A 17,914-nucleotide genomic window follows, 5' to 3' on the forward strand; every position below is an offset into this window, starting at 1 on the left:
CCCTATTTCTGTGTTGTCCGGTCTGCTAGGAAAATTTTGATCATTCTCCAAACAACCAACAGTTTTTAAGCAACATTTAGACATCTTTTATTATAAAAAAAAAAAATTACAAGCTCACAGTTTAAAAAATTCAACTAGCAAAAGAGAGTGTGAACTTGAACTCAATCCCACCTCTCTGCAAACCCTCCAACCCATGCAGTCACAGGCTCTCTGCATTGAGGTAACAACTGACCATCTTTGGGTACCTTGAGAGAAGCAAGCAAACTCGACTGGAAACGTGTTCTATGTCAGGAACTCTGCTAGACACTGAAGACCCAAAAAAGCACGACAGGGTTCCTTCCCTTTCAGGAAGACGCCAAGTAAAGTAGGAGTGAACAATGTGTAAACCGTGTTGAAGGTCAGATAGCCAATCAGGAATGTTCTGTAGGAGGGGTAGCTTGAGCTGCATTTTTAAGGCTGGGTGGGAAATCAAAAGGTGAGCCTGGAGGTGGAACCAGGGAAGCGATCCCATCCATAAGGAAGAGTCTGTCCTACAGAGTGAAGTAAGAAAGAAAAAAACAAATACCGTATGCTAACACACATATATATGGAATCAAAAAAGGCTCGGAGGAGTGAGCCTTTCTGGTGTGCAGAGGGAAGCCCGCCGCGCGGCTGAAGCACTGGGCGCTGGTTTGGGGTGTGACAGGAGGTGAGACTGGGATGCAGTACAGGGGCCGGGTGGTGCAGCGTTTCGAATTCCCGACGAAGGTTTTGTGCTTAGTTCTGTAGGCGACGAAGCGTTGTTTCCAATTGTTAAGTAAGGAAGCGATATAATTAAATCTCTGTGATAGAAAGAATGCATGGCACGTAATAGCTGTTGAAAACTGTTCGCTGAGCGGGCAGAGCAGAGAAAGGAGAGCCCGAAGAAGAAAGGCACGTTAAGTAAAACTGGAATAATCACACCGATGGGCGCCCGAGTGAGAGACGGGGATGGTGAGGTCGTTTAGAGAACGGTTCCACGAGGCTTGGCAACCAACAGAATGTGGGTGGAGGAGATGTGAAAGCCCAAGGCAGCTCTGATGTGCCCCTCTGGGGGTGGCTGGGGAAACGGTTATGGCAGTGAACGAAAAAGGGAACGCAGGAAGAAGAGGGTCTATTTGGGGGAAGAGAGAAAACAGGGAGATGGCAAGATGAGCTGAGAGGCAGCATCCTGTAATTAAAATACAAATGGCCAACATTTTATTGAATTTTTACTATGGGCCAGATACTAAGTGCTTTCTAGGTATTGACTCATTTAGTCCTTATGAAGAGTAGGTATTGTAATATGATCCCCATTTTACAGCTGAGGTAATTATATACGTTTAGAGTCAGACAACTCTGAGTGCAGATCCCAGCTCTACTGCTTTTTAACTGTTTGATCTTTTAGATCTGTTTGATCTGTTAGACTAAATTACTTAGTCTACCTTCAGAGGTAAAAAGCAGGAAATGACGTCTATCACGTTGGACTGTAATAAAGATTAGAGAGAGGTAATACACATCGAGCATCTAGCAGAGTGTCTGGAACCTCGTGTATCTCAGTGAATGCTAGAAACAGTCATCATTGTTAGTAATGAGATTTCCGGCACTAGGTTCAGTGAGAAGCTGGGGATCTGCACTTAGATTTTTAGAGCTGAAAGTAAAAAATTTACACATAAGTATACTGACGTTGGTTGGATCATCAGCTAGAAAGGCTATTTCCCGATTTGGAGATGGGTGGTTGTATATTGGGAGATGAGAATCAAGGATGGAATCCTGGGGAATACCAGTGATAAAGGAGCCAAAAGAATAAAAGATTATTCCAGAGGAAAAGTAGAGGAAGTAATATGAGAAGTAAGAGGAGAGACAGAAAGAAAAGAGCTTTGAAAGCCCAGTAGAAAGCCAGGAGGAGGACAGTGTCCACAATCACGAATGCTTCTTGGAAGTCTTACTAGAAAGTCTGAAAAGAGGTGATGATCTCAGGAAGAAGGCTGCTGTCAGCTGGGGTCAGAACCATCACGATGAAGTAAAAGCAACACCAAGCAGCATTTGGAGCAGGGGCAAATGAGTGGAAACAGAAGGCACAGACGATTCTTCCTTAAATAGTGAGTCTTTGTTTCATTTTAAAATAATTCAGTTTGGAAACCACTTCAGGAATGGTGCAGTAAGGACCTCCAAAAACATACTTCCTCCATAAAAGAAATAAGAACGGTGGCAAAAATTGTCAAAATCACCTTTTTCAAAACATTGGAAACGAATGAACAAATGCTTGCAGTAATCCATGGAGCACGTATTTAAGAAAAATGGCTAAATCTTAGAAACACGATCTTTGTGACATTTTACATTTAAATTAAAATTGCTCTATTCCCATCCTCTCTTTCCAGCTCAAGGTAGCCTTGAAAAAACCAATAGCCTCACAACCATGGTAGCTGTGAAAACTAGCAGCTCACCAGTCACTGAAGGGGAAACACGAGTTTGAAGCGCCTTGAAAAGCTTCCTACTCAGAGGAGCGTTATATTTGATTTGGTGTCTGTGTGTGTGTAACTGGTTGGGTTCAAATCCCAACTCCAGCTCTTTATTTTTTTAATTTTTAAATTTTTTATACAATTTAAATTAAATTAAATTTTTAATTTTTAAATTTTTTATACAATTTAAAAAGTTAATTTCCATTTATAGTTATTACAAAATATTGGCCATATTCTCCGTGGTGAACGTACACCCTTGAGCCCACCTTACACCTAATAGTTTGTACCTCCCACTCCCCCCTGACCTCTGTATTGCCTCTTCCCTTTCTCCCCACTGGTAACCACTAGTTTGTTCTCTATATCTGTGAGTCTCCTTCTTTTTTGTTATATTCACTAATTTCTTGTATTTTTTTAGATTCCACATATAAGTGATATCAGATAGTATTTGTCTTTGTCTGACTTATTTCACTGAGCATAATGCCCCCCAAGTCCATCCATGTTGTCACAAATGGCAAAATTTCGTTCTTTTTTATGGCTGAGTAATATTCCATTGTATATATACACCACATCTTAATCCATTCATCTATCAATGGACACTTAGGTTGCTTCCATACCTTGACTATTGTAAACAATGCTGCTATGAACATTGGGGTGCATGTATCTTTTTGAATCATAGTTTTCTCCAGATATATGCCCAGGAGTGGAATTGCTGAGTCCTATGGTAGCTCTATTTTTAGTTTTTTGAGGAACCTCCATACTGTTTTGCATAGTGGCTGCACCAATTTACATTCCCACCAACAGTGTACCAGTGTTCCCTTTGCTCCACATCCTTGCCAACATTTGTTATTTGTGTTCTTTTTTTAACATCTTTATTAGCGTGTTCTTTTTAATCATGGCCATTCTGACAGGTGTGAGGTGACAGTTCATTGTAGTTTTGATTTGCATTTCCCTGATGATTAGAGATGTTGACCATATTTTCATATATCTTTTGACCATCTGCATTTCCTCTTTAGAAAAATGTCTATTCAGGTCTTCTGCCCATTTTTTAATCAGGTTGTTTGTTTTTTAATGTTGAGTTGTATGAGCTGTTTATATATGAGGGATATTAATCCCTTATTGGTCATATCATGTGCAGATATTTTCTCCCATTCAGTAGATTATCTTTTTGTTTTGTTTCATTATTCGATCTGTCTTGAAAATCCCTGGAAAATCTCCATGCTCAGGGCTTGTCATTATTTGACCTGACTCTGTATGAACATCTCTATCTCACAAGCAGCCGTCAAAAACAACAATCATTTAATATCACAGTCACCTGGGGGGAGGAGGGCAATACAAGTTGGGGCAAACAAGAAGCTGACCAAAAATCTTTAAGGAAAAAACTGGGAAATGACATATCTCTAGAGGATTTCAAAAAGCTCTAACATATGCCTAGAAATCTAGAAGGCTGTGCACACGTGCAGTGCTGTGCACATGCCCAGGCAAGGCCCCGGAAGGTCCTAATCTCTGACCTTTGGCTAACCTTGAAGCTCCATGAAAGCAGGAAACGAAGGCTAAGGCAGAGTTGTAAACTGTCTGCTGGGGCATTGAAGGTATGCCTAGACACAAACAAAGACCAGAAGACACATGGATTTGAGGCATTTAAGGAGATTTCTGTCCAATCATTAGCTGACCACTAAGCTAACCAAGCAGAAAATTCAGGGGGCACACATGACAGACTTTAAACAATTAGTCCAGGAAAGTAAACAACAGCAACATCACCACCACCACCGAGAACAAACAAACAAAAAGCAACAAAAACAACAACAAAGAGAAAAAAACCGAAACAAGCAGGAACAACAAGCCCTGGGGAGAGGGAGAAAATCTCATTTCCAGAATTGGCACAGTATATTATTTCAAATGTCAATTTATCAACAGAAAAATTATGAGGAACAGGAACAGGAAAGTGTGGCTGATACACAGGGAAAGAAAGCGATCAACAGAAACTGTCTCGAAGGAAGCACGGCTATATTTAGCTGACAGAGGCTTTAAGTCAGCTATTTCAAATAGGCTCAAGACACTAAGGGAGACGGCTTCCACAGGTGGTTAGGCTGTGCCAGAGGATAGAGTAGAATAGAACAGAACATGAGTGTGGCCAGAGCTAACAGGCAGGTGCGTGCCAGCCAGGGAAGAGGCCAGTGCACGACTCAAGGTCACTGAGAGCAGACAACAGGCATGCAGGCTCAAATGGTACATTGTGTACCTACCCCAAGAGGAGAGAGTACACGAGATCCACCTCCTTGCGGCGTGGCAGACCCCCATGGCTCGCAGTGGGCAGTGTGACTGCATTCGCCTCACTTTGTGCCGTGGTAGAAGGACCCCAACCCTTACCCCTTAGAGTCTGAAATACACAAAGTTGGGGGTGTACCTGTGGGCCATTTACGCATGCATAGCTAAGCAGTTCTGAGAAAGTTTACACGTGCTCCAGATAAAGGGAACAGGTACGTACTGACTGTGCTCTTAGCTCTTTTCATGCAGTGCGACTTGTGAGCTTGTCAGCATGTCCCGTACTGAGCACAGAGAGCTTCTTGGGAACAGAAGGGAAGGCATGGACTGAACTTGGACCCTCCCCTCACAGAAACCATGTCTAAAATGTTAAAGGAAAGTATGAGAACAAGGTCTTGACAAACAGAATATCAATTAAGAGATAGAAATCATACATATAAAAAAATAGAAATTCTGGAGTTGAAAAGTACAATAACTGAAATGAAAAACTCACAATGGGAGCTTAATAGCAGGTTTGAGCTATCAGAAAAGAATCAGTGTACTTAAGTATAGATCAACTGAGATTATACATTCTGAGAAATGGAAAGAAAAAAGAATTTTTAAAAAATGCACAAGGAACAGAGCTCTGAGACTGTGTACCAACATAGCATAATGGGAATCCTAGAAGGAAAAGAGGAAGAGAGGAAGGAGCAGAAGGGATATTTGAAATAATGGCCGGAAGCATCCCAAATTTGATGAAAAACAGTAACTGACACATTCAAGAAGCTCAACAAACTCCAAGTAAGATAAACTCAGAGACCCACACTTAGATACATCATAGTCAGACTGTCAAATGGCAAAGACAAAGAGAGAATCTTGAAAGTAGCAGAAGAAAAATGAGTCATTGTATACAAGGGATCTTCAAGATGAACAGCTAAATTCTCAGCAGAAATAATGAAAGCCAGAAAGCAGTGGAATGATATATTCAATGTGCTGAAAGAAAAACAAGTTAGCCAAAAAGTTCTATATCCAGCAAAACTATCCTTCAAAAATGAAGGAGAAATTAAGACATTACAGATAAAAACTGAGAGAATTTTGTCCCTAGCAGACCTACCCTACATTAAATGCTAAAGGGAGTCCTTCAGGTTGAAACAAAAGGACAACAAACAGTAACTCAAATGCACAAAATAATTAACAAGCCAGTGGTGAAGGTAACTGCATAGGTAAATGTAAAAGTCAGCATTAATGGGGCTTCCTTGGTGGCGCAGTGGTTGAGAGTCCGCCTGCCGATGCAGGGGACACGGGTTCGTGCCCCGGTCTGGGAACATCCCACATGCTGCGGAGCGGCTGGGCCCGTGAGCCATGGCCGCTGGGCCTGCGCGTCCGGAGCCTGTGCTCCGCAACGGGAGAGGCCACAACAGTGAGAGGCCCGCGTACCGCAAAAAAAAACCAAAAAAATAGTCAGCATTAATGTATTTTGGTTTTTAACTCTTTTTTTCCTATATGATTTAAAAGACAACTGCATAAAATTACGCAGCAAAAGATATGAATAGACAGCTTTCCAAAAAAGATGCACAAGTGGTCAATAAACCCATGAAAAGATGTTTAACATAATTAGTTATGAGAGAAATGCAAATGAAAACCACATGAGATACTACTTCACACTTGGATGGTAAAATAAAAAAGGCAATAACAAGCGTTGATGAGGATGTGTAGAAATTAGAACCCTCCTACGCTGCTGGTGTTAGTGTAAAATGGTGAAGCTGTTATGGAAAACAGTTTAGTGGTTTCTCAAAAAGCTAAGCATAGAATTACCATACAACCCCACAATTCTAGTCCTAGGTAGAAAAAAAGGTGGAACCAACCCAAACATCCATCCACTGGTGAATAGATAAACAAGATGGAATATTACTTGGCCATAAAACAGAATGAAGGTCTGCTTCTTACGTGAAGGTAAGAAGGTAAGAAGCCCCACGAGCTCTCTTGGGTGACAACAGCCTTCCAAAAGACATGGCAATCCTTATCCTACGATCCTTCTTGTCCTTTCCCCCAGACCTGGCCCTTTACGATGGGGAAGCAGTCCTCAGATAATATTCTAATTAAGGGGAGTTGGAACGGAGACCGTGATTTCACTGGGGAAAGAGAGTGAAGCCTGGATCTTTCCTCCCACGCACTGTCCAAAGTCAGATTCTGTCATCGCCAAGCTGGCTTTTCCCTGAATCCCCCGAAGTCTCAAACCCGACAGGCGTGTCCTGCAGGAGAACTCAAGGCCTCAGGCTGCCCCCAAATTCCCAGCATCTTGCCTACTCGGCTCTAAAGGATGCCAGGAGCAGTCGTGGTACCAGGGTGATGTCATCAACAAGCTTCCTGGATAAGTGTCCGCCTGTGCAGGTAGTTCCCTGCATCTCCAGCAGCTGGATGTCTAGGGAAGTGGAGGGGCAGAGTTCAGAAGCTTCTCAGGACACTGGCTGAGGGCTCAGGGCCTTAGCTTTCCCAAGCTCCATGGCTAGAAGTCATCACAATCACAACAGATGCAGACAAATCTCAACTATCTGAAAACTGGTGGCCTTATTTCTAACGATTTTCCAATTTGAGAACCAACCGATTTGTTCCTATTTCAGGCAACCGACTCCTTCTGTTATGGACGCAGAAGGGAGCTTCAGTCGTGGTTTCATTGCCTGGCATATGGGTGATTATGAGGACACCAACCAAAGGAACTCCAAACGGGCCGTCCTCCTCCGGCAGAGCCAGGTAGCACTGCCAAGAGTTTCCAGACCACCTAAGCTGTCAAAGCTACCAAAAGAGCAGGAGGTACGATCATTTGCTTTTCGGAATCGTAGAAAAGGTCAAGCTGTCTTAACGTGTGCATTAGAGAACGCTATTTAATAGCAATACTATGAATAATCAGTTTTATAGCTCCTTTCAACCTATCAGAACGTTTTGTAATTCATAATGGATTTCCACAGTGATGTCCGTATAGTGACTGGGTGGGTATTATTCCCATTTTATAGCTACAGAAAACAGGAGGTGAGGGGCTCAGTCCTTAGAACTGCTTATTTACCACATGGTTTAACCTGGAGAGCACAGCCATCTGCTCAGTTTCCAAAACCTGAGAAAACTCAGTCTGTGAGATGGAGGTAACTCTATAACGCTTCTTAAAACCCCACAGACTGGGCTTCCCTGGTGGCGCAGTGGTTAAGAATCTGCCCACCAATGCAGGGGACACGGGTTGGAGCCCTGGTCCGGGAAGATCCCACATGCCACGAAGCAACTAAGCCCGTGTGCCACAACTGCTGAGCCTGTGCTCTAGAGTCCACGAACCACAACTACTGAGCCCACAAGCCACAACTACTGAGGCTGCGGGTCACAACTACTGACCCCATGTGCCACAACTACTGAGGCCCACGCACCTAGAGCCCCTGCTCTGCAACGAGAAGCCACCGCAGTGAGAAGCCCACACACCACAACAAAGAGCAGCCCCCGCTCGCCGCAACTAGAGAGCCCGTGCGCAGCAATGAAGACCCAACACAGCCACAAATATAAATAAATAAGTAAATAAATGTATTAAAAAAAAAAACACCCCACAGACTGCCTAGCAGAGTAAGAATATACCAGTTCAAATTCAAGGTTTTTTTCCCCATTACTATCTATGGAATCTTGAACAAGTTGCATATTTCCCGATGTGGGTTTTTTCATTAGTAAAATGGGGATGTTAGTATCTGTCCTGAATATTTTGTAGAGTTATCATGAGACTCAAGTAAAGAGTGTGTAAGCATGTATTCAAATGAACAACTATTTCCTGAGGTCCTTCTGCATAATACCACAGCGAATCCACTCTGTAGTCATCCAGCGTTTCAATATTGAGTGTGACAACAAGCTTCCAGGATAGAAAAGGGAATACACTCAGAGACTCCTGTTCCCTACATGGAGAGAGGCTTCTTGCTCCGCTGGAGAATCTTGCCACTGCCCTAGAATATTGCTTACCCTCTGTCGCCAGAGATCTGTTCATCAGGAGATGTCTGACAGTTAACTGTATATCCATCTGAAACACTCTGCGAGGAGCCGTGGACGTCCTCCGTGGTAGGTCCTGCCCCAGGGATGCTCTGTATTGAAGAAGGTAGCGTTCAGCTGCTGACATTCCTATGTGGTCTGAATTTTGAGCTGGGTCCACGTGAGATTTATTGCAGTGTGTGTGAAGGAGTCTTGGATTAGTTATTTTCCACTTGAACTAATTTTGTGTAGGATCAGAGAGATCATGGATTAAACCGTCCCAAATTCCTCCTACTATCTATCATTCACTAAATCCAATTGAGATGTCTTTGTGCATTAAAAAAAATCTGTTAAAAGGCTGATTCTGAAATGATTTCAAATTTACAGGAGCACAAGAACAGTACTAAGTGAACTGATAGACTCCTCACTCAGAATCATCAGTTGTTCATTTTATCCTAATGCGTTCTTTCTACACACACACACACACATGCGCGTGTGCATGCGCGCGTGCACACACACACAGACACACACTGGTTTTTACTGAACCATTTGAAGGTAAGTTGCAGGCGTGGTTTTGCTTTACCCCTAAATATTCATGGTGCATTGCCTAAGAACAAGGACGTTCTCGCACCTAACCATGGTACAATGATAAGATCCAGGAAATTTAGCACTGATACAATATTACCTTATCTATAGTTTATAAGCAAATTTTATTAATTGACCCAACGATGTCCTTTGTCATTTTCCCTGATCCAGGATCCTATCCAGGACCAGGTATTACGTTTAGTCCTCAAACCTCACTAGTCTCCTTTAATTAGGAACAGCTCCTCAGTCCTGGTCTTTCATGACACTGACATTCTTGAACAATTCAGACCAGTTCTGTAGAATACCTCTTAATTCAGGCTTACCTGCTATTTCCTCGGGTGATGTGTTTTGGGCAGGAATCCCAAGGTGAGTGATGCCGTGTCATCCTCAGGGTATCCCATCAAAGAGGCACTTGACGTGAGTTTAACTCATCATTGGTGGGGGTAACTGATCACTTGGTTACACCTCTTCCCTTTCAGAGATAAACAAAATACTGTATCATTCAAAATAAACTTTTTTATCAGCTTAGGCTTTCTTTTCTTTCTTTTTTTTTTTTAAACCGAGGAGCTCTAGCGCCGCACGGCAGCCTCGCGCGAGCACGTACCGGCCGGTGAGGGAGTGCGAGGGCGGGGCGCGCGACCGAAGCCTAGCAACCCCCTGCCACGCGAGTGCCGCAGCAGCCAGTCCCGCTGCCCGCTCCCCGCGACGCCCGCTTCTGCCTGCGTCGGCCGCCCCGCAGCGCGCCGCACCCGTGCACCGGCTTTCTAATTCCAGAGATACCTTAGAAACTTGTTCCCCAAGTCCATCCTTTGGATCATCCCACAGGGTTCTCGTGGCTGACACTTCACTAAGTACTCAAGCCCTCCCCCCTACTTTACATAAATTCTCTTCGGGGAAGATAACTCGGAGCAAATGATAAATTCAAGCTTCCAGCATGAGCGTCACACCGGCCACCTATGCGTGGCTGTTACTGTACTCACCTGAGATGCAGCCCAAATGCCGTCCTCATGCTGCGAGAATCAGAACCATGCACTGGAAGCAGCCTTGGAAAAACAAAACTTTGCCAATGGTATTGGGGGGGTTGGGGAAAATTTTAAACACATAAACCAACCCACAATATCGCAATGCTTTCTCATCAACATAGATAGTTGAAAATGGGGATATTTTATATTCACGTTGTTGAGTTTGGATTTATTCTTATAAACCTAAGTTTAGAGATTAATTTCTAAAAGTTTCTAAAACTTTCTAGAAGTGCAATTTATGGTATTTAACAGTATGTATAATTCTTGTATACATTACCCAAAATGCTCTTAGAAATGTTTTTGGAAATCAGTTGGGCAAATTTCTAAACTGTTTTTCTACATTTCCCCAAATTTCTTCCTTTAAGTCACAAAATGTCTCTGAAGTTCTATCTTCTATTACATTTGTTCTCCCTTCTTTTGGTTGACCTTTTTTCTCCACATAAATAATAGCTACTTAAGTGTTGTGAAATTTATGTGCATGTGAGACAGTTTCAACATCGTGATCCGTTTCTATTTCATTTCTTTGCTTGCAGATATCTTCATTGCCCCCCTTGCTTCCAAAACATGGACATAATCTCAGTAATTGATATGTTCTTTCCCTCACCCACTCACTCACACTGGGTGTGGGAGTAGTGATTCTCAAGGTTTTAGTGTGCATATGTGTCATCTGGGGATCGTATTAAGGTGAGATCCTGGTTCAGTCGGTCTGGGACAGGGTTTGAGATTCTGCACATCCGTCAAGCTCCCGGGTGAGGCAGCTCTGGTCGATCCAGGGATGCCGAGTAGCAAGGCGCTGGCGGATTTGCCCCGAGCTGCATTTTGAGCCAGGACGGGGGGGGCCTTGATGGAGCAAAAGGGAGTGGGAAACCAGGACGAAGGACTGACAGGGCGCAGGCAGTGATCAGCTCGCGCCTTTAGGTAACCAGCAGCCTGCAGAGGTGGGCGTCCGGTGCTGAGGCCAGAGGAGGGGGCTCAGGTGCCGAGGGCCAACTTTTAAACAAAAGTGACAGGATTAAACTTTCATTTTGGGAAGGTTGGTTAGACATCAGCCTGGAGGAAGATTGGTGAGAAGTGCTGCTACAAAAGGGAGGTGAGTTTGGAGGGCATTTTGGTAACTCGGGTGAGAGTGAGGAAGGACTGCAAGAAGGAAAGAGCAAGGAGAGCAGGTGATGCACTCGGCACCCAAAGAGTGCAAGTTCAGCAGCTCTGGGTCCCGACTGGATGTGGGGAAAGACCTCAGTAACCATGGGAGGAGCCAGGGGAGGCTGACAGACATGACCTTGTGAGGTGAGGGGTGGAGGCAGGGGCCTAGGAGGAAGGTTGGTAGACTGAGTGCTTGAAGGTGAGAGAAAGGGATGATGACTGCTGGCCTGAGGTCCCCAAGAACACAGAGGGCAAGGCACAGCAGTGGGGATTAATCTCCTCTCTCCCACCACGAATGAGCTGGTACCTCCTCCTCTGTTGTCTCAGAGGTTGTCCTAATTTAGGCTCTTCCTGTTCTCCAGCACCCCCTTTGCATCCCATGTTCAGAGACTATGTGACTTATCTAAGCAGAAACTATGAAGTCTGTACTCTCTCTATGTTAAAGATCTTTGCTTCAAAGTCAACCTCCAATAACCTGGTGTGACAATATTCTGACTCCCAACTGCTTTGTTGGGTCCTCATGGATGTCACTGGACCGATATCTTAAGTACCTATGTTAGTCAGGGTTCTCCAGGGAAACAGAACCGACAGAATGGATGGATGGATGGATGGAAAGACAGACAGATAGATAGATGAATGGATAAAGGGACAAATGGATGGGTAAAGGGACAGATGGATGGATGGATGGATGGAGAGATAGATGAAATGGATAAAGGGACAAATGGATGGGTGGGTGGATTGATGTAGAGGTAGACATGAATGAATGAAGGGACAAATGCATGGATGGATGGGTGGTGGATGGATGGACAGATGCACAGCGACAGACAGATGGATAGCTTTCTCTTCAGGAATTGGCTCACATGATTGGGGAGGCTGGCAGACCCCAAATCTGCACATAGGCCAGCAGGCTGGAGACCCAGGCAAGAGTGCGGAGGCCGTGGGGAGGCCGAATTCCCTCTTCTTCAGGGGATCTCAGTCTGTTTTCTCTGAAGTCCTTCAACTGACCGGGGAGACGCCCCACCGTACGGAGGGTAACCTGCTTTGCTCAAAGCCGACTCCTCTGTGTTGCTGTCCTCTAAAAAGCCTTCACGGCAACATCACACGGGCGTTAGGCCAGGTATCTGGGTACCGTGGCCTAACCAAGGTGACACATAAGATTAGCTATCATACTACCCACCTCATCCAGGTGTGAGGATCAAATGAGGTGACGTATATCAGGCATCCAACAGAAGCAAGGAGCAATGTGGTGTGTATGTGTGTGTCAGGGCTTTCTCAAAGGCGTGGTTTTAAAGGGAATGTGAAAAACACTTGAAATTTACCTTTAATCCAAAAAGGATTTAGCAATACCTAATATTACTCCTTCGCGTAGTCTGCAAACAACAGGATTCGGTATGGGCTCATGTAGCTACAAAAGTTACACCTCAGCGTGTGTCCCTGCGGCCGCGTGTATCGGTGATACAGTTCATAGCGAGTATTTTCTAACGCCCTTTATTTTCCTAAAATAAAGTTCACGAGATTCATCAACAGAGTAACCTCACACACAACTTATAACAAACCACTATAATGCCCTAGTTGTACTATTTGACAACTTATGTTAACATATACTTTAATACACAGACATTGGGGCACTAGTAGATTAGAAAATATAATGAACGAAGCAGACACTCACTCCTGGATGGAACCTCCACGAAAGGCCACCGCTACAAGCAGAGATGATACAGAACGCTGTGCTGGTGACAGACGTCATGAGGAGCACAGCTGCGGGTAATAGGGTTTTCCAAATGGATGGCAGTTCTTGCTGAAATCCTCAACCTTCCGAAGTAAAATCTTGCCGCAGTTTATACACAACAGTGGCATTCCTGGAAAATTCAGCGTGTAGTAAGCTCACGAGAGAAGTGCCTTGTGCTTGTATGTAACGCAAAATGAAATTCTCAGCTTAGATCATTATAAACTAAGGCTTTCACCCACCTGAATGTCAGCAGGATATTTGCGAGTCGCACAGGAGGTGGGATAACTCCTCATTCCGGGGTGCCCTGCATGTGACAAGATGTTCTCCTATCCCCCTCAGCCCCTGCCCACCCTGTGCCAGGAGCCCTCGCCCATCACCGTGCTCACCAAAGAGGCCCTACGTTTCCCAGACAGCCCCGCTGAGAGTCACTGACATATACAGTGGGCTCGTGTCAGCATGAATTACCGGAAATGAGACGTCTAAGTCTGATTAAACGTAACAAACGAATCACAGGCAGTACCAGGAAAATGTTCAAGATAAATTCAGAAGGTTTATTGCACCAAATGCCACAGAAGAATGGATCAAAATGATACGTGAACAAGTTTGAAGAAAACAATTTCCATACATTGCCATTGATACCTATTTAACTGATCGAAAACATCAAGTCCTACCAATTTGTCTTCATGGAACTTCAGTAGTAACAAATCAATCCCAGAATTTTCTCTTGTAAACCACTTAAACTTAAGCACGTTGCAATCTTGCTTTCAAGATATACGGTTCACCAAAGATGGACATTTAAAAATTAACATTCAGAGGGGGCTGCTTGATTTAGGCAAACAGTATATTAAAAGGTCCCCTCCCCCAAAGCACAAGAGAAAACAAATGGTTCACATTTACCGAGAAGCTAAAGGCTTTTTCAGTTTATTGGTGAAAGTATGCATGAACAAAATACTTTCAAAAGTATGTGTTAGTGGAAAAATCCAGATATTTAAAAGAACCGTGGGGTCACTTTATATTCTTTATTTTTATGTACAACCAACTCTAGTGAGGAACCTAAAAAGCTACAGGCTGAATTTTATAAAATCTCAGGACCTAATTAGAAGGGCCGAAACAACAGTTTAGTATCGTTTAGCAGGCAGGGATTTTCCTCCCTCGAAAAAAGTTAACTTTGAAAAATACGGAAAGTTTAAAAAGTTGCGATGTGTAAACGGCAGTTCCGTGGGATGTGAAAAGTTTGGAGTTACTTTCATTAAAAAACAGCACACTTCAGAAAAATGGATTGAAGCCTATACAAAAAGCTATTTAACACTGATAAAAATAAAATACTTTGGAATTATGCACAAGTATGGAAGCTACATTTTAAGTTTTCATTGTCATGTTTAAACGTACACAACGGTCTTTACATTCATATCACCCGTCAGTCTATGAAAAATGAAACCGCGACATGCTAGAGAGAGGCCCATCACGGTCACGCGGGCACACACCGCTCTGTCCTGCCTCCCAGCTTGCGTGGAAAAGCAAGATGCTACAAAAGGTGCACTCAACAGGTAAGACGTCGAAGTTGAAGAAACCCTAAAGGTGGAATCCTGTCAACTGAGGTAGTTTTCTCTATTTGTACTTTTTTTTTTTTTTAACTTTTGTTTCTTTTCTTGAGGTGGGCGAGGGTGGGTCCCTTCCTTGCCTCTTGGGCTAAGACAGACCCAAGCCACCAGGTGGGGTCCGGTGTGTGTCTCAACACAGTTCCATGAGATTCTTTTCCGCTTTTGGGAGGAGCTTGAGTTTAGGAGCGAGCACAGGTGGGTGTCCTCCAGGGGAGGGTTTATGAACGAGCAGCAACACATCCCTGGTCTGCTGTGCAGGCGGCAGCCGTGAGGGTCGGGGCTGCCCAGGGTCCTGAGCGCTCTCTCTCCGTCACCTTCTCCCGGGAGAGGCGGGGGACAGGAGATGCGGAGGCAAGGCCAGTTTCCTCAGCTTCCAGAGGCTGGGCCGCATCTGTAATGCGTGGAGTTTAGAATCGGCCGTTTGAAGCTCAGCGTCCCCCGGGCCGGGTCTACTGCTCACCGGCCGCTACGTGCACTGATTTTGTTCCTAGTTATTGTCTGTGAAGCCCTGGAAGGTCGGGGGAGGAGGGAGGGGAAGCGCCCAGAACGTGTCAGCGAGGAGAAGGGAACCGAGACTGCGGGTGCTCGAAGCCGGTGCGGAGGGGACACTGTGGCCTCACTCAGCACGGACGGGGAGAGGGTGGCCACGGGCGAGGTCCACGACAACCGCCACGATGCCACGGAGCCAAGGACTCGGCACACCCGTCTCGTGCCAGACATCAGGCAAGAGGAGACAGAAAATGTAGAAGAATGGACAACGTCACTTTTATGAGAGAAAGGCATACGATACAAATCCAAGATCTTAAGCGCCTCAACACGCCTCTCTGCATTTCACACCGTAAAAAGAAAAGGGGGGCGGAATTCCCTGGGGTCCAGGGGTTAGGGCTCGGTGCTCTCTCCCTGCGGAGGGCCTGAGTTCAGTCCCTGGTCGGGGAACGAAGATGCTACAAGCTGCCTGGAGCAGTCAAAAGAAAGAAAGAAGATTTATTAAAAAAGAGAGGGGAAGGCTGCAGTTCTGACCTATTCCTAAGAAAGGAAGAACACACCTGTGTTTCTCCATTGGTCCTGCCACTCTCCTCTTTCAAACAAATAACTCGCGTGCAATTGTCAGAGAGTAAAGACACAGATGAATGTAACTTGGATTTTGGGATCAGGATTTTATCAAGTAGAAAATACGAAGTCATCTTAACTCCTGAAAGGGAAGTCGTTTCATATTCTTAAGTGCAAAGGCTACATGGAAAGGACCGGCATCAATTCATAAAAGAGAAGGAAATCAGAGCCTGGTTGTAACGAACCGACCTCAAGATCCGCAGGTGTAACAGTTCTGCTGTACTGGGTTAGCCCCCTGCCTTTCAACCCTCCATTTACCTAAGAGGCTTTTCCTTTACCCTGGATGACGGTCAGTAAACTAAAGTTAACGTCAACAGAAAAGTAAGGATTTGTAAAAAGCACACGATGCTCATAAACAAACAGTGCTTCATTTTGGCAGGTTTTACACTACGGGGCAGTGAAGTTCTGGGAAGCTGTTTTGAAAAGGACACAGGGATTGGAAGGCACAGAGATGATAGTGTAAAAATTCAGCTCATATCTGGATTGTTTACAAACGTTCAAACCAATTCATGAGTCATCCTGCACTCTTGCAGCTTTCACTTCCCTACCGGACAGCTGCGCCTTTTAAAGTATAAATAGTCATTTGTATTAACTAGGATAGGAGGAAGGTGGCTTCCGCGGGAGGAGTTCAGCCACAGAACCACTCGCCAGCTTACAGAACCAACTTTGGTGAGCGGCCCCGCTTGAAGGGCTGCCGAGAGCTGCGAAGCGTCTGGAGAAGCCGGGCGGGGTCGGGCCGAGCTCGCCGCTGCCACGGAACCACACGGGGCCGGGCTGAGCACGCCGCGCCGATTCCTGCCTTGATCGCACCAACGACCTGTCCCTGACCTACCCGTGGCTGCATCTCGAACACGGTAAACTGGGACAAGATGGGGAAGCAGCGGGTCCCTGGAGCTCCCGGCCCCCCGTGCTTTGCGCCAGACGGTGACGGTGACGCCGCAGCCACTGGAGCGGAGGGTGGCACGCGCGGGCTTCACTCGGCCGCTGACCCGGGGTCCCCGCGCTGACCGTCTTCTCAGGACGGTGGGACCCCTCTCCCCAGCTTGGGGAGCTCGCGCTGGAACTCGGAGATGTCTCAGCCCCGCTTCTGGGCCCCGACGTGCTCACACCACCTCCTGGCCCGGCCCAGCGCGGCAGGACCGGCTCCGTCTGCCCTGCCCGGGCCTCGCGGTCCTGGGGAGCGGCCGTCTGTCCTCCCTCCTTCGGCTGAGCGGCTGATCCTTCTTCCACGGAGCAGCTGTCCTGAGCGTCAGCTTATAAGAGTATCTGAGCGACGTACGGAGAGTGAGTGCTGGCGACAGCCGTCAGCAGGGGCAGGTCGTTAGACTCGATCCTGAAGGCGGAGAAAGGAGGGGACGTTGCTTTAAAGCAGCAGGACTTACGGGAAGGGCCCCGGCGCCGGACCCCAGGGCTGGCCGGTCAGTGCCCAGAACCGATGACGGAGTGAACGAGGTGGGGACACGGGAGCCTGTCCCTGTGACTCTACGTTCCTCGCATCCCTGCACGGCCTCTGTGCGAGTCCCCCTCCGGCCAGCCCTCCCGGCCTGCACCCCGAGTCTGCACCGGCTTCACGTTCGTCTCTGGGAACGCATGACGGTGGCAGCGTCTCCAGAACCCCGGAGATTTCTTCAAGGCTGACACGCCCGAGACCCCCAAAGAGCACGTGCCCAACAGTCACAGGTGGGCATGGGCAGAAGGCCCCGCGTCCTGGAGAAGTCAGGACAGTCTCGGTCCTTGAAATATGTCCTAATGCTCTCCCTTGATTTCCGAAACCAAAAATTAAAAATATAACCTAAAAAGGCAGCTGGCATGAGCTCGTGGAGTTTTCCATGCCTTCTCCAGTAATGCTCCCTCCGGATCTCATTTCAGGGCAGACAGGGAGCTCCCAGCACCTTAGTGCTGCTGGCCTGACCACGGGAGGGGCTAAGGAGGGGCTGGAGGGACCCCCACTAACAAGGCGCTGAGGGGCCTGGCGACGAGGAGGTAAATCCCCCCTCACCATCCTTCTCGGGGTGCTCATGGTGGGCACCTGTC

The 17,914-nt window shown here is 46.1% G+C and overlaps 2 protein-coding genes across 13 annotated transcripts in view; one reads left to right on the plus strand and one right to left on the minus strand.

Annotated features, from left to right (window-relative positions):
- Positions 1 to 17,914, plus strand: part of SPMIP2 (sperm microtubule inner protein 2) — a 159,395-nt gene that overhangs the window by 136,619 nt on the left and 4,862 nt on the right. The window contains exons 5-6 of one of the 8 annotated variants that reach the window (XR_010943226.1): positions 1,941 to 2,099; positions 7,322 to 7,452. The exons of 1 other annotated variant lie outside the window; for it this stretch is intronic. Coding sequence is in view for 3 of the 7 variants with exons in the window: in XM_067737060.1 (XP_067593161.1) it covers positions 7,322 to 7,511; positions 7,920 to 7,997 (268 nt within the window). In the remaining 4 variants the exon portion in view is untranslated. Of the gene's footprint in view, positions 1 to 1,940; positions 2,100 to 7,321; positions 7,859 to 7,919; positions 8,278 to 17,914 lie in introns of those variants that run through there. 6 more of the 8 variants (XR_010943220.1, XM_067737060.1, XR_010943218.1 and 3 more) reach the window with 6 other exon arrangements.
- FNIP2 (folliculin interacting protein 2) overlaps positions 14,772 to 17,914 on the minus strand; it is a 123,684-nt gene continuing 120,541 nt past the window's right edge. For all 5 annotated transcript variants that reach the window (XM_067737048.1, XM_067737050.1, XM_067737051.1 and 2 more), the window contains one exon: positions 14,772 to 17,213. In XM_067737048.1, coding sequence (XP_067593149.1) covers positions 17,135 to 17,213 — 79 coding nt within the window. In that variant the 3' untranslated portion in view covers positions 14,772 to 17,134. The remainder of the gene's footprint in view (positions 17,214 to 17,914) is intronic.

Source organism: Pseudorca crassidens, chromosome 4 (assembly GCF_039906515.1).
Source record: "Pseudorca crassidens isolate mPseCra1 chromosome 4, mPseCra1.hap1, whole genome shotgun sequence".
In the NCBI taxonomy this organism is placed as follows: domain Eukaryota; kingdom Metazoa; phylum Chordata; class Mammalia; order Artiodactyla; family Delphinidae; genus Pseudorca; species Pseudorca crassidens.